This window comes from Nothobranchius furzeri, chromosome 13 (genome assembly GCF_043380555.1).
Source record: "Nothobranchius furzeri strain GRZ-AD chromosome 13, NfurGRZ-RIMD1, whole genome shotgun sequence".
Taxonomy (NCBI): domain Eukaryota; kingdom Metazoa; phylum Chordata; class Actinopteri; order Cyprinodontiformes; family Nothobranchiidae; genus Nothobranchius; species Nothobranchius furzeri.
This window is the reverse complement of record NC_091753.1, coordinates 56,513,096-56,528,466: the sequence shown is the minus strand read 5'-3', so window position 1 is coordinate 56,528,466 and position 15,371 is coordinate 56,513,096. Positions and strand designations below refer to the sequence as shown.

General features: G+C 45.0%; 1 protein-coding gene across 3 annotated transcripts in view; it reads right to left on the bottom strand.

Annotated features, from left to right (window-relative positions):
- The window catches only part of LOC107379885 (fibroblast growth factor 12), a 42,161-nt gene that overhangs the window by 8,115 nt on the left and 18,675 nt on the right, over positions 1-15,371 (bottom strand). For 2 of the 3 annotated variants that reach the window (XM_054742376.2, XM_054742375.2), the window contains exons 2-4: positions 5,388-5,498; positions 4,666-4,769; positions 2,472-2,670 (exon numbers count right to left, since the gene is read on the bottom strand). In XM_054742376.2, coding sequence (XP_054598351.1) covers positions 2,472-2,670; positions 4,666-4,769; positions 5,388-5,498 — 414 coding nt within the window. Of the gene's footprint in view, positions 1-2,471; positions 2,671-4,665; positions 4,770-5,387; positions 5,499-9,324; positions 11,334-15,371 lie in introns of those variants that run through there. The other variant, XM_054742374.2, reaches the window with a different exon arrangement.

Here is a 15,371-nt window from a genome sequence, read left to right as displayed (position 1 = left end):
TGAGTTACATAATTGTCCATTTCATAAAGAAACTGCATATCAAGCTTTCATTCAGATGACCTTCAACAGTGCTGCACCCTGCTGAGGGACATCCGAGTAAAACCTTGAGATGGCCATTTTCTGTTCACTAACTTGCTTTAGTAAATCCTTACTTTTGTTAAATAAATCAGTTGTTGAACCCCCACTCCTCTGTTTGGTCTCCTTTCTTATTACAGCCCACCACTTCCAGTCTGGGTTGTAACAATCTGCAGACAGATTTCTGAGTATCTCCTCCTTTGGTACACAGATCCTCACTGAGCCATGTACTGTGAACAAATAGTTTCTCCATGATATTATCCAGCAAGGTCCCGTTTTTGTCAAAACAAGGGTGAGGTAATGAAAAAATAGAAATTATCATTAAATTAACATTTAAATTATTTATATGCATCATTAAAATAAAAAAAAACATGTTTTGAAATATATAAAGTGCACCAAACTTGACTCAGTCCATTCAACAATTCTAAATGGACAATTATGTAACTCATCAATTAATTATTTGAAAGGATAATTTGTCATTTAAATACTGAAAAAAATAAACAATTCATTAATGAGGCAAGAACTTTTCTCTCTCTCTCTCTCTCTCTCTCTCTGGAAGCCCCACTCTAAGGGCGTTTGCAGTGTATTAGTGAGTCATATATTGTACAACCACAGTCATAAAGTTTTCAATCAGTAGTTTTATTTCAGTATGTATTTTTCCAGTATCACAAAAAATGTAATTTTATATGGTTAAAACCATCTAGCTTATGTGCACTTTTTAAAACACTGCCCAGCAAACATTCGGACGTTTAATGACAGTTGAACGGTCACAACTGTAAAATACCTGAAATTAAGAAAAATTAACATGACGTCTACTACATTTTCCTTGGCCGGACTCGAACTTGGATCCTCCGGGGCGAGAGTCACCCGCTCTCCCAGCTGAGCTATGCCAGCCACTACTGAACATCAGACTTTTTTATATATATAGAGGGTAAAGTGCGGGGTGAACTAACCAATCAGAGGACAGACAAGATCTGCCACAGGCCACGCCTCCAGAGTGCCAAAAGCCCTTACAGCCGAGCGAGCAGGAGTCAGAAACCGAGCACGCAGAGAGGCTGCCGAGCGCGCACAGAGGCTGCCGCGCGCGCATGTTTTCCTCTGCCGTGTGCTCGTTGACAACGCGCGCACGCAGGTTTGTCACTTGTGCACATCCTTGTGCGCTCACAGACACAGTTTGCTCCCTCTCAGTGCACAAATGACCTCTCGCCATGTATATTTTCGCTCGCGAGTCCCGTTCACACGCGCGCGAGTCCCGTTCACACGCGCGCTGCCATGTATATTTGCGCTCGCGAGTCCCGTTCACACGCGCGCTGTGGAACCAATGCGCGTGCACGGGTTGTGGCACGCTTTAAACGCCATATACGTGCACACTCCTTAACGAAAATAACAGCTGAGACAGTCCCTTTTGTGTGTGTGTGTGTGTGTGTGTGTGTGTGTGTGTGTGTGTGTGTGTGTGTGTGTGTGTGTGTGTGTGGCCCCGAGGACAGAGGACAGGAGAACGTGCAGCTAATTAATTAAATAATGTGGTTCTGTACCTTTCTCTTCAGCACAGCCGACAAAGGTTTATGATGGGTCAGTCCTCCTGCATGCTCAGATCATTCCCTTCCCTTGCTTGAAAAATTGTTCCAAAATGAAAGTTGAACCCACATCTTTTTTATCTGTGAATTCAATGCCGTTCGGCGAGTCTCAAATAAAAATTTGGGCATCTTACTGTAAAAAAAATAAACCATTAATGTAAAAAATAAACTCTAAATAAACTATGTTCACATCCAGCATCAAACCCAGGTCTTCTGCATGAGAGTCAGACATCTTAGGTGAGCTACACACCAGTGACATTCACAGCATCTGTAACATTTACATCCTTGATGACAGCTGAAACAACGTTCAAAGAACGGTTCGGAGTGAAAATGGCTATTTTGTTGCTAATTAGCAGGAAATATCTAGAAGAAAGTTCTACAGAAAGTAGCTAAGGGTCCTCAGAAATGTAGCTAGCTTTGTCACTAGGCGTTAGGAACAGCGACAAAGTGGCACTGCCTCTCTCTCTGCTGCTAAAGCTACGGATAGCAAATGCTACGGGCGATGCCTGAGCGTGAACGCGCATGAAGCAGCCTGCTCGACCCGAGCATCTCTCTTTTTCTGTGATTTTACAGAAAAACAGGCAATCACAGTAAAAATGCCAGGGCTCATTCTACAGGACCAGGGCATTGCAGGAGAATGTATGAAGAAGACATTTATTATTTCTATACATGTTTTGGCTGTCACACTTCCATAATGTCCCTTTAAATATATTTATGTTCAAAAAGTGTTGTTTTTCTTTTGTAAATCATTTTTAGTTGGGGTTATTATGCCACATTGTGTAAATCTGACACGTGTCCTGTTCACGGGGGTTTCCTTACCTTCGATGGGTCTGGGGACAAAGTGCGAGCACGGTTTAGTTTTCTTCACACGGTTCCCCTTCATGATGGTTCCCTCTTTGTTGAGACCCAGGAACCAGGCGCGGCCCGACTCGTGCTGCCGGTAGATCGTGGATGAGTAGATGACGTAGTAGTTCTCGAACACCGACTCTTTGAACTTACACTCTGGTGTGAAAATATCCTGACACAAACAGAGACAGAAAATAAAGTTTGGCTCTGTAAGAAGAACACTTAGCATCGAGATTTTAAACTGTAGGGAGAGTTTTGTAATTGCAAGCCGGTTAACGTGAACGCTCTGGCAACCGGCGGGGCGGGCATTTTAAATTCCACTAGATCGGCTGATGAAGAAAATAAAGTCCCACCTGAAACGTTTCTGTGTGATCGCATGTCGTGTGCACGCCTCAACTGTACACCGCTTTTATTCTGAAGGGGTTTCTCTTTTCTGCGGCATTTTGAACGTTTGTAGATTCTTCCATCAGCTTCATCTCTGATGGAAGAGAGGGACTACAGCACCACCATGAACAGGACTTTACCATCCGTCCAAACCTGCTGCACTCAGTCGCTTCGATTGAAATAAAAATAGATTTTATTTTGTCTGATGAATAAAAAAAACAGTCATCTTCACAGGCTGGAAGGTGTTGCATCGCTCGTGTTTCACATTAAACTGGAGGCTAAGTTACACACACACACACACACACACACACACACACACACACACACACACACACACACACACGAACACACACACACACACACACACAAACACACACACACACTCGTTGGCTGGGTGCAGACAGCTGTTAAAACCCGTCAGCTGATCATCACGAGCCTACAGACGAGCCTCACCAGGAAGCAGAGCGTCGAGGGCTCCCAGGTTCTGATGCTGCATTTGGACGCTTGTTTATTTTTATGTGAGGGAATCGAGTCAAACGTCTTTCAGGTAACCTGCAGCGGCTAAAGACTAAGTGAGATAACTGTTATTAACTAGTCGTCCCGTAGCTACCTGCTGAATCACGAGGACTTATCTACCCTAAGCCTAATCCTCATGCAGCTCTGAGACGTTTTCTTTGTCCTTCAGCCTGGACCTGCTGGCTGGCTGATCTGAAGCCAAACAGGACTCGGCTGGAGCGGAGAAAGCTCTCCATTCAGCACCTTGACTTGACAGGTGTGTGTTTGAGCCCTCTGGACATAACAGGTGGTCAACGAGAGCCAATCAGAGCAGAACCAACCCCTCCCCCACCCTATAACAGCAACACAAACAGAACCTGATCATCTTTGTGAAGGTAGATGCGTAACCTCAATCCTTCAGGTGTTGTAGTCGCGATTCCTGAATGAAGCACAGCCATCAGCTCTCACCCTGGATTCTCATGTCAGTTCTCTTGTTCGCTCTTCCTTCTTCCATCTCAGGAACGTTGCTAAGCTGAGTCCCATTCTGTCCCGCTCTGAACTTGAGACAGTTCTCCACACCTTCATCTCCTCACACTTAGACTACTGTAACTCTCTTTTCACGTGTCTGAGCAGAACCTCCCTGAACCGTCTACAGGTGGTTCAGAACGCCTGTGCTCGGCTTCTGACCAAGTCCTCCAAACACGCCCACATCACCCCGCTTCTCCTCCAGCTTCACTGGCTGCCAGTCACCTTCAGGGTTCATTTCTAGATCCTGGTTCTGGTCCATAGGGCCTTACATGGACAAGCACCATCTTACATTGGTGATCTTCTCAGTCCCTTCACCCCCAGCAGGTCCCTGAGGTCCGGTGACTAAAGACCAAAGGTGACAGATCATCTGCTGCTGTGGCCCCCAGACTCTGGACCTCTCTCCCCCTGAGCCTGAGATCGGTGGACTCAGTGGTCTCCTTTAAAAGCAGCTGAAGACTCACCTGTTCAAGCTTTGGTGGGACCTTCAGTTGATTCTTCATCGCTACCTTCTCTTTCTTTTTCTTTTGTCACATTTTTTAATCACTTTTTTTTTACTTTTCCCAATAGTTTTTTTAATTGTCATTTTTTAATCTTTTTAATTTTTGTTTCGTGAAGCACCTTCTGAGGCGCTATATAAACGGTTGTTTCTTCTGCTAAACAGCCATTTATCTGGTTCCTATATCTCAGATCCACCCAGTCAGTTAATAGCGGTACTGGGTGTGTGTGTGTGTGTGTGTGTGTGTGTGTAGCTGGGTCTCACTGATGTGTAGAGGAATCCCTCAGCATTCATGGCCACGTAGAGTCCCGCCTTCACTCCCTGGATGGCAACGACCCGTAAACCCACCGGGATCAGGTTAAACAGAGCTGGAGAACCACATAGAACCATCAGCAGCAGAACCATCAGCAGCAGAAGCATCAGCAGCAGAACCATCAGCAGCAGAAGCATCAGTAGCAGAAGCATCAGCAGCAGAACCATCAGCAGCAGAAGCACTGGTGGTTTTATCTCCTAATGACTAAATCCTTCCTTCAGTTAAAAGAACAAAAAGCTCCATCTGCTAAAATCCGCCTGCTGACGTGTTTCTGAAGAACTGTGAGAAAATCCTGAATGAAGGCGAGTGGGAGGGATTGCAGGAGACAGAGGAGAAGCAGGAGAAGGATAAGGAGGAGATGGAGGACCGAGTGATGAGGGGTGATTTAATCTTCTGGGACTGAGAGCTGCTGTGTGGGTGAGGAGGATGAGGAGGAGAAAGAGGCCCACGGCAATGCTGCCGTTAATCCTCCTTTATTTAACTCAGATGATCAGAGAAAAAACCAAACATCTCCTCCTCCTCTGCCTCCCCCTCCTCTTGTCCTCCTTTTGCTTCTGGTTTTACTGAAGCAGCTCTCCATGATTCAACAACAAAAAAAAAAAAAACTCTGACTGCTGGGGCTTCAACATCCAGAATGGACGCCCTGACCTTTGACCCGAGTGCAGGGACTTACTGTAGTCGCTGTTCTCGTCCTTACAGCCGCTGATGGCCCCATCAGGCAGCATCTGCAGGTAGAAGTCCTGCTCGCTGTAGAGACGAGTCACAATGCCCTTCAGCTGGGGATCTGCAAGCAGAGAGCCACAGAGGTGTGAGAAACGTGTGTGTGTGTGTGTGTGTGTGTGTGTGTGTGTGTGTGTGTGTGTGTGTGTGTGTGTGTGTGAAAGAGGGAGGCGGGGGGCAGAAATAATGAACAAATCAACAGATTAGTTCACTCATCACCGGTAGTAACCCTACCTAACTAGATAAGTAACTAACTGGTCAGCAGGGCTGGGCATCGACGACTTCACATCATGTGATCATTTTTTCATCCATGACTATAAATAAACATCTGGATATAAAAGAAATGACTGTTTCTGTCTAACTCTGATGTCCTCTGCTGCGGCGTTAGATTTGAAGGTAGCAGAAGGTTTAAAGGTTTATTTATTTTAAGCATCAAGCAAAAAGCAGTTTCTCTTTAAGAGTTTTATTTGAAACTAAACTCTTCAAGCGTCGGAGAAGAACAGAACAAAGCTGAGATGTTGGTGTCAAATCAGTGAAACAGGCATTGAAATATTCATCCGTCCATCTTCTGAACCCGCTTTGTCCACGCAGGGTTGCGGGGGGGGGGGGGGGGGGGGGGGGGGGGCTGGTGCCTATCTCCAGCAGTCAACGGGCAATCAGGCGGGGTACACCCTGGACAGAGAGCCAGTCCATCGCAGGGCAACACAGAGACACACAGGACAAACAATCATGCACACACACACACACACACACACACACACACAGACCAATCACCCTGACAGTCATGATTTTGGACTGTGGGAGGAACCCGGAGAACCCGGAGAGAACCCACGCATGCACAGGGAGAACATGCAAACTCCATGCAGATAGATCCCAGGCCGGGAATCGAACCCAGGACCTTCTCGCTGCAAGGCAACAGCTCTAACCACTGCACCTCTGCGCAGCCCGGCATTGAAATATCAATCCTCAAAATCACTTTGCTCACTTTACTTTCTTCAACAATAAGCAATAAAAAAGAAAAAGAATGTTTTACATCTGTGAACATTTAAGCAGCCTTTAATAATCATGAATAAAAAGACGTCCACGCTCCGAAAGAGCAGACATTTCGCTTCGTTATACTCTCTTATCATGAGACTTTACGCTGGAGAATGCTGCCTCTATGGTGTGTGTGTGTGTGTGTGTGTGTGTGTGTTTAGTACTCACTATCCTCCGGGATTATAAACTTTTACATCCTGCAGCTCCAATTTAGCCTAGAAATCTAGACGAACCAGAGCAGTAGCAAAAGATGGAATCGTCCGCGTGTCCACCATTGGCCAAACTGTTTCGCGTCTAGCCAATCACAGCGCTCTACGTTTGTTGGCCTGGCTTAACACTAGAGCTGGGATGGCGTCCATTTTAAACGGCTTTGGCTTCAACTTTGGATGACTTAAACCTTTCCTTGAGACATGAACAGACGGAGGTTTATTTAGAAAAATGTTGCTTCTTCTTCTTCAGTGGTGCGTGGTGGACTGCCCCATTGACTGACTGATGTAACAATGAATACGTCACGCTGGTCGTTGCTCTGATTGGTCCATTTGTGTGTGGAGACGTTTAGATTTGGCCTCTCGACTGAGCCAGTCGTGGCCATAGTCAGAGAGATAGAAAGGGTTGCCAGGCTAGGCGGGACTGGTTCAGGAGCTAAAACAGATCAACGGATTCTCAAACTTTGTCAGAACCTGGTCTCGACACCGTTTAACGAGCAGCTTGTCTGACTTTAACCAGACGGACACACGCCCGTTTGGTCCGTTACTGTCAGCGATGTCATTCACTGTAACCATGTCTTTTTATTGGTGCTCATTTATTTCTATTTTTACCAACCATGTCCTAACCTGAGGAGGCTACAGGTGTACCGTATTAGCCGTTAGCAGCACGTTGGGCTGCCGTGTGGCTCTATTCCAGCCACTGATTGGTCTAATTCATGGCACACATAACATGATTGACTGTAAGACAGAGAGGAAATTATCTCTGTCTGGCCCCAAAACAATTTCTAATCAGAATCTGGCGCCAACGAAAACTCCCCCCTCAGAAGATATGTGGAATGTGCCGTCGCTATGGCAACTCAACTCTGCTTCCTTTCCCAGCCTGGGCGGGACTGCGGGAAGGCAGCTGAAGCGTCCAGGGTCACTGCAACCCTCCAACCCTCAATGCTCCTCCCCCTATTCACACTGAGGTGACATGCGCTGCTGGTAGTGGCTGCAGGAACTGAAGTGGGGATAGTCCCAACCCACCACCCTACCTAGTGGACACTTATGTTGTGTTGTCTGAAGTCTGTTGCATTCCTGTTGGAGGTGTTTTTTTTGCAGAGCAAATCTGCCCTCCCTATGGAGGGTAACTCTGAAGTGCCTTTTTTTCCCTCCACCTGAACCAATCCTCATGTAACCCTCTTATCTCTATTAAGGTAGCGCGACTCAGGGTTGCGAATGACCACAGTCACCAATTCTTGTCATGTGTCTTTGCCCATGTATGTCTGATCTCTGAATTGTGTGTACTGAAACTCTAATTTCCCTCTGGGATCAATAAAGTATCTTTGATTTGATTTGATGATTTGCTGTACCTCTGTACTTTACTTTGAAGGTTTGTATCAACCCGTTCTCACAGGAAAAGTTATTTCAAGATAAGTCTAGTAATCCATTATTTGTTCTTTTTTACACAGCTCTGTAAAGAAATAGTTGTTTACCTGAAATGTTTCGGCCATCGTCAGAATTCGCCGGTGTTGGTGGCGTCTGCGGGCAGCAGAAGTGACGCCACCAACACCGGCGAACTCTGATGATGGCCGATAGCCGAAACATTTCAGGTAAACAACCATTTCTTTACTAAGCTGTGTAAAAATAGAACAAGAAGAAGAAAATATCATTTCTATAGCGCCTCTCAAGATAAAAATCCCGAGGCGCTTCAACAAGCAAAGTAATGGTGGTGGTGGTTTCTGGGCAGAGGAGGAAAAGCATCATTATTTAAGTTCCTGTTTCCTCCTGAGACGATGCAGTTCTTCTATCCGAGGAGAATCGCTTTTATTAAAGCAGAAACTAAAATCACAAACTGCCCTTTTCTCTTCTTACATCAATTATTTACCAGGACGGAGGAACCTCATGCACCACGCCGCAGATCTGTGTTTTAGTTGCTCTTAAGACAGAAACTCCTTCTGAGGATCCGCAAACAACCAAACTGAGATCAGTCCGAGTCCTCTAACAGATGTTCTTATAAGACACTCATTAGACCACTAACTGTAAACTCAGCTGAACCTCTTATCTATCCAGATGTTTCTACAGCAGATGTGACGGGAACGTCTGAAGAGAAGGTCTGAACAGCTCTGGAGGTACGAACAGGAGCTGACATGAGGCTCGTATGGAAGGCTGTGAAATGTGAACACCTGATGGATCCTGTTCTCCACATCCAGATGTTGTCCCTGCATCAGAGCCAAGACCATTTCTACTAAAGCTTCTGACGATGATGAAATAAAGTTTATTTAATTTTCTTAAAAAGCTTTGGAACAAAACAAAACTGACCTCAGAGCTGCTTAAACCAGAAATCTTATGGTGGTTTTGTTTATTTTACCTGAAACGGAAACGAATCAAAACTCTGCTGCAGCTCAGGAGCCGCCTGCCTGAAACTCAAAAATCAGATTTTTTTTAGCATTTTGTGAATGTATCATTGACAAACAGCACTACAAAATCCAACACGTTTCCCTGGCCCGTGAACTCATCATCACTCAGCCCTAACTCGCAGGTTTTCATTTGCTTGCTGCTTCTCTGAACCGGAGCAAAAGCTCAGAAGCTTCCAGACCACAAACCAAAATCCGCCTGAGCTGACCCTGCAGGTGTGTCCTCACAGAGACACGGCGGTTCGGGGCCCACCTGGTTTCTGGCGGACTGGCTTTTTCTTCCTGCTGCAGAAGCGAACTTTGCTGAAGACGCTGAAGACGTGTCTCTCACAGAGAGACCTCGGGTCTTTACTGGGACTCGAGCGCTTCTTGCTGGTGGCAACCTTTTCGTTGTTGGCCTCGCGAGCTTGGCGTTTCTGTCGGATCAGAGAGCTGGCGATGGCTGCCGCCATCTCCTGAAGAAGCGAAACCTTCTGACTCTGGAAGCTGAAAGAACAGCTGACTGGCATAAAAGCATCACATCTGATGGGTGGAGAATGGACCCAAACGGATGTTCACTGGTCCGAAGGTAGCTTCTTCATCAGGGTTCCTTCCCCTCCTCAACCAAACTGCTTCTCCATCACTTCACAGACCTTCTTTAGGATTAATGAGGGTAATCTTCTCTAATTCCAGTGAGCAGTGTCTTGTAGACATCCAGCAGCAAAGCTTTCTGGGTAAATTCAGTCCGTGCTGGTGCTCTGAAATAGCCTGCAGGAGATGATGATGCATCTAAAACCAGAAGAATGCAGTGGTTTGGTTTGGAGGAGAAAAGGGAAATCCAACTCCATCAGAGAATCAGAGCTCCAACGTTCTGAGCTGCTGCAGGAGAATCCAGCTGAGAGGAAAAATCAGACTCTCAGCTCGGCTTTACTCCCCTGTTTCCTCCTCCTACTACTCTTCCTCACAAGCTGCTGAAAGTGATGAGAGAGAGAGAGAGGAACGCAGCCATCAGTGCTTGTGATGGAGGGATGGAGGAGGTGGAGGTGTGGAACAAGATCCTAAAAATATTCTGCCTGATGTTCTGTGTTGCTCCCACATCGGATCACTTCTCTGCCTCATCCAGACCCAAACAAACGACAGCGGGACTTGTTTCAGCAGATCAGCTGATTGTGTCTGAAAGGTAAAAAATGGCCCCTTTCTGGTTTGGTTTAAGGATTTATAGGTGGATCATAGAGGGGGGAGGGGGCGGAGCCAAAAGGTCTGACCTCAAAGCAAGAACCCAGAGATTCAGCTGTTCCGTGAGTTAAGGGGAGGAAGGATCTTCCAGGATGGGACAGGGATTAGTGGGAACATCTAGAATGGGGGACCACCAAACTCCATGATGACCACTGATCCAGAGGAGGAGAAACAGATCTGTCCATGTAGGCCGGTCAAACATCTGGATGGTCCTTTAGCAGAATGAGCTCAGAGCTCAGTGAGAGTGTGTTCTGGACCATCCGGAGCCATCGCTGCTTCCTGCTGAACATGTTTGGATCCTCCAGAGTAGAATCATGCTAGACTGATGATCTGCTGAAATGTGGGATTCAGGTCCAGTGACTGTTCAGGACTTAGATTGTGGTTTTTGATCTCCTGGTGCACCTGTGAGATGTTTTGATGACAATCCTGCAGCTGAACACTAGGGGGCAGTGTGTTATCTCATGTCAGAGCTGATTCTGGACCAGCACCACCTGCTGGTGGAGTTCAAGGTGATAGTGAAGCTTTGAGCTCGTCCACCTGCGGCGGAGCTCTGATTGGCAGCTGATAGTGAAAAGTCACGTCACAATCCCAATATCGCCCTGCGGTCTTCAGCAAAGTGCACTCGGAGAAAGCGGGCAGTAAAGCTTCAAGTGTGTGGTACACAAGTGTAACGGTATGAAACGACTGTTTTCCACCAAAAGTCATTTCCCCCTCTCCTCTGACACAGAACTAGTCTGCATGAGATACGGCCTCAAGGTCTCGTGCATTTGCTCTAAACTGCTTCTTTCCAGCTCAAGAGAAGAATGAAGAATGGACTCTCTCCTTTTAATAAATCAAAGAATTCTATTTTAATAAAGCTAATCAAACAAAGTGTTAGTCAATAATAAGATGTGACCGATCTGTGAAATCACAATATTAATGACTTTATTATAATCCTATAGAATATAATAAGCAGTGTTGGGCAAGTTACTTCAAAACTGTAATGCATTATTTATTACTTGTTACCCTCATTTTAAAGTAATTAATTACATTACAATATTAATGATTTGAAAATGTAAGGCATTACACTACTTTTGCATTACTTTAAGTTACTTTCACCAAAACAACTTCAGTATGAATCTGGTCATGTGACGCTCAATGAGCTCATGACATATATGTGGAAGGTGATGTGGTGTCTGAGCTAGGATTGCTGTTAAAAACAGTTCTTTTGAATGATTGTTTATTAAATAAAAGCAACAACAATCTGTACTCTCAGCACGCTGCCATCTTATATCAACTGAGCAGGGAGTGAGGTGGTGGGGGCTCCAAGCCTGTATTTGCCTTGGTCCCCAAATGCCTTGATACGGCCCTGGACGTGGGACTGACTTCTGGGGTGATCTGATTCTATCACATGTATAAATATTAAATGCTTATATATTATTGCTTTTCACTGGTAAAAATGTTTATTGGGGATAAATCTACCTACTTTTTTCTTGATTTTATTTGAATAATTTCCGGCCCTTTCTCTCTCTAACCTTCCTGCATGCTGCATGTTTTCTCCGTCTTCCAGAAAAACGGTTTCCTAGATTTCCTACTTTCTAACTAATCAGCCAAAGGGATCTACCGAACGCTTAATCTGCGCTGCGCTCCAGTAGCGATGAGTTGAAATCACCGGGGCACAGATTCTGAACTCAGCTGAAAAGTACATGAAGTACCAGAGAATATGAACTGATATAAACGATCGCAAATGAATTACTTTGTTTTGGTGGAGCGATTTTGTGAATATAACAGTGAACGCGTGCAGGACGCAGCTGGAGTATTTGAGCCGTTACCGCTGCGTCCTCTCTGCTCATAGAATGCCCGCAAAGCTGAGTCCATAAATGACGTCATATATGTGGATACAGGATCTTTTTTCAGGCTTCCCGCAATTTGAATTTTTAGGAAACCCACATCTTGATTCTGGGTTTAAAAATGCGTTGTAATTACCGCGTTACTGACAATTGTACCGAGTAAATATTACTGATTTCTTTCCCTGTAATGCCTTACATTACCACATTACAGCAAAAAGCAATGCATTACAGTAATTAATTACTTTTGTACCGCGTTACTCCCAACACTGATAATAAGTAATATGACTTTAAATGTTTCCACTAGGACTGATCTCACGTAGCGGTAAGACATGACACATTGCTTTACTGATCCAATCAGAATCTGCCAGATCTGACGGAGGCGTGGTTTTGGTGGTGTTTGGTAAATCTGTCATCTTTTCATTCGACCATAAACCAAAACATCCGAAGTATAAAACTATGCCCACGCCATCTTTAACGCCAGTTCAAAGCGTTCTAGAGAAGTTGACGGAGTGGCCAATCCGTAACTTTCCTCTTCAGCCGAAAGAACCAACGACAAGCTGGATAAAATCTGTTGCTGTTCCAACTGCTGCAACGGTTCCTTTCAGAATAAAAGCTGAACCATCACGACCCAGGTTTGGGTCTCGCTAGATGCCAACAAAACTGTCGTGACCCGGAAGTGTCTCAAGACTGGTGGTCGGCTGCCGCGGCTGTTTCTACAGGCTTCAGCTCCATAAGGTCAAGCTGGACCTCTACACCTCCTGATCTAGACGGGGACTTCCACTAAGGGTATGTAGACGACAAATGGCGTCGAATGTGTTTATGAATCTCCTAACCAAAGCTTAGCGCAAAGACATCACCTTCACTTCCCACCAGAACTAATCGTTTCTTCGGATTTGCTGGTTCTAATCAACATTCCACACTACACCATTCTCCGTCCCATTCACCTTAGTTACACTATACATTTAGTGTTTAAGTTAGTCTAATTTAATTTGTTTAGTAATAAATCTTTAAACTTTTAAACTTGACTCTCTTCTGTTGTCTCTGAGTGAATACGAAGCTGTTATCTAATCCCTGCAATAAAAAGTTCCAATCTTCTGGTTAAAAGTACCCAAAGATCCATAAGGTTGATTTCATATTACTATGGAATCTTATGTCTTATGGCTCATTAAATAACATGTAAATTAACTCATTACACAAGTGAGCAGTAATTGTTGATTTCAGGCAGGGATGCTGGTCGCTGTGATACTTTAAAAAAAAAAAACCTTTATTAACAACTTTAAAACAACCAACCAAACTGTTATTTGAAATAAATTTAAATTCATTGCTGCTAAACATTCAGAGCATCAACTAATCGTCCTAAAAGGAATAATTTCATTAGAAAATACATATTTCCAGAAAAGGAACTTGAGCCTTTTCTCCTGCAGCAATGGATTGTGGGTAATACACTTCACCAAAGTCCGCATCGATGCAGGCTTGAGTGAAGTGCACATCAAGAGCGCAAAAGGGGCGTGGTCAACTTCCAAACTTGAGAATCGACCCACCCTACACACTCAGGTAGGGATCGCGCAATTGAAGGGCACAAGGGTGGAAGTGCGAGTGTTGGGATTGGGCCGTGATGACATGCACCAGCTATCTGTGACGGTCTCGTTACGTGACCCTGAGTCACAGACAGCAGGTAAAAAACCAGGAGATTCTCAAGCAGATGACCTGGAATAACCTCAAATCAGGGTCACCAGAGCGTCTCGGGTTTGTATGAGAAAAAGTCTTCTTTCATGCCAGACGGACAAAAATAAAACTCAAAATGTAAAAGAAAAAAAGGTAATAAAACCCAAACCTGGATGTCTGCGGGTCCCTGAATGCAACATCAGTGCTAAATTAACAGTTCTATTTTAAATCTTTGAAAGCATATGTAGATACAACATATGATTAAACATTACCGTCGGCACTATCGAGATGCCATTTATGTCGTGTTTGAGTTATTCTCATCAGCCTGAATTTATACCTGTAAATAAAATGGTTCGTTTCAAGGAAACTCTGCCCTCCAACTCTGACAAAAGGCACCTACAACAGCGTCTTAGTAAAGATGGGTGTTGTAATGACCTTGGTATCCAGTGGGTTGAAACCAAGCCCCCACAATGCGGCTCAAAAATTGAGGAAAACCCGGAAGTACCAAAAATTGCAGTTCCACCCTCATCCACTAGGGGCTGGTGTCAGAAGCGAGCAAATCCTCATTGACTCCCATGTTAAAAATACCAATTTTACAGCAGAAATAAACATGTTTACAGCCTGGTACCAGAACATGTTTTTGGTTTAACTGATCTAGTTTACACTCATGACAACTCTGAGGGGGGTGAATTTTTTTCTCACTCTTCTGTTTAAGTGTATTAAAAGTCTAAAATTCTGTATAATTAATGAGCATCAGACCCACGTGACCACAGAGCTAGCTCCGTGGAAAGGCCTCAGTAGAGCCTCGGTCTGGCCTGGAAACTGTTCCGGGATTTTGAGTCTCTGTGTTTGTGTATTCTTGTTTGGATATTTTTGTGCAATTGTTGGACAAAATGACTTGCTGTGGCATTAATTGCACTAATAGAGCGTCCAAGGAGTCTCCACTTCATTTTTTCGGTAAGTAAAATTATATTTATGTATTTTAGGTCACTGCCGAGCTGAGCTTAGATTTTAACATGTACTGTTTAACCATGAAATTTAAATGTAATAGGGTAAAACCCAGTGCATTTAACATAATGCTGCACTTTAGAAAATGGGTTGAAATATAACATGTTGGTGGAGCTGGGTTCCCACTATCGGCTTGTGGAGCTCACGGGAGACCGATGTTTTCCACCCGGTTCTCCAGCTCCCCGCAGCTCGGCGCATCTCTGTCTGATCGCGGCTTCTGTCTGCTGCGCGGGCTGCCGGCTTGTGGAGGTCTCGCAAGACCTCTGTGTTCCACCCGGTTTTACCCAGCGGTCAGCCCGGCGTATCTCTGACTCAGAAGCTCTGGTGTTGTGTACAGTTAACTCCGGTTGTAGCTAGGTTGCTACCTCCGTTAGCTTAGCTCCCACCTCCGCGTTAGCATCAGGTTAGCTTGTAGCTAGTTCAACCGGGTGTCGTCAGTTGATCCCAGCCTTACAGCCCCACCCTCAGCTCCACCTCTCTTCCCTTTTGTGGAATTGTCTGGGCTTGACGGAACCTGTGACACGGTCAAAATTGCGGTGGTGGCCACCTCCCATTTTTCTTCAAAAACGTGTTATAGGAGGCT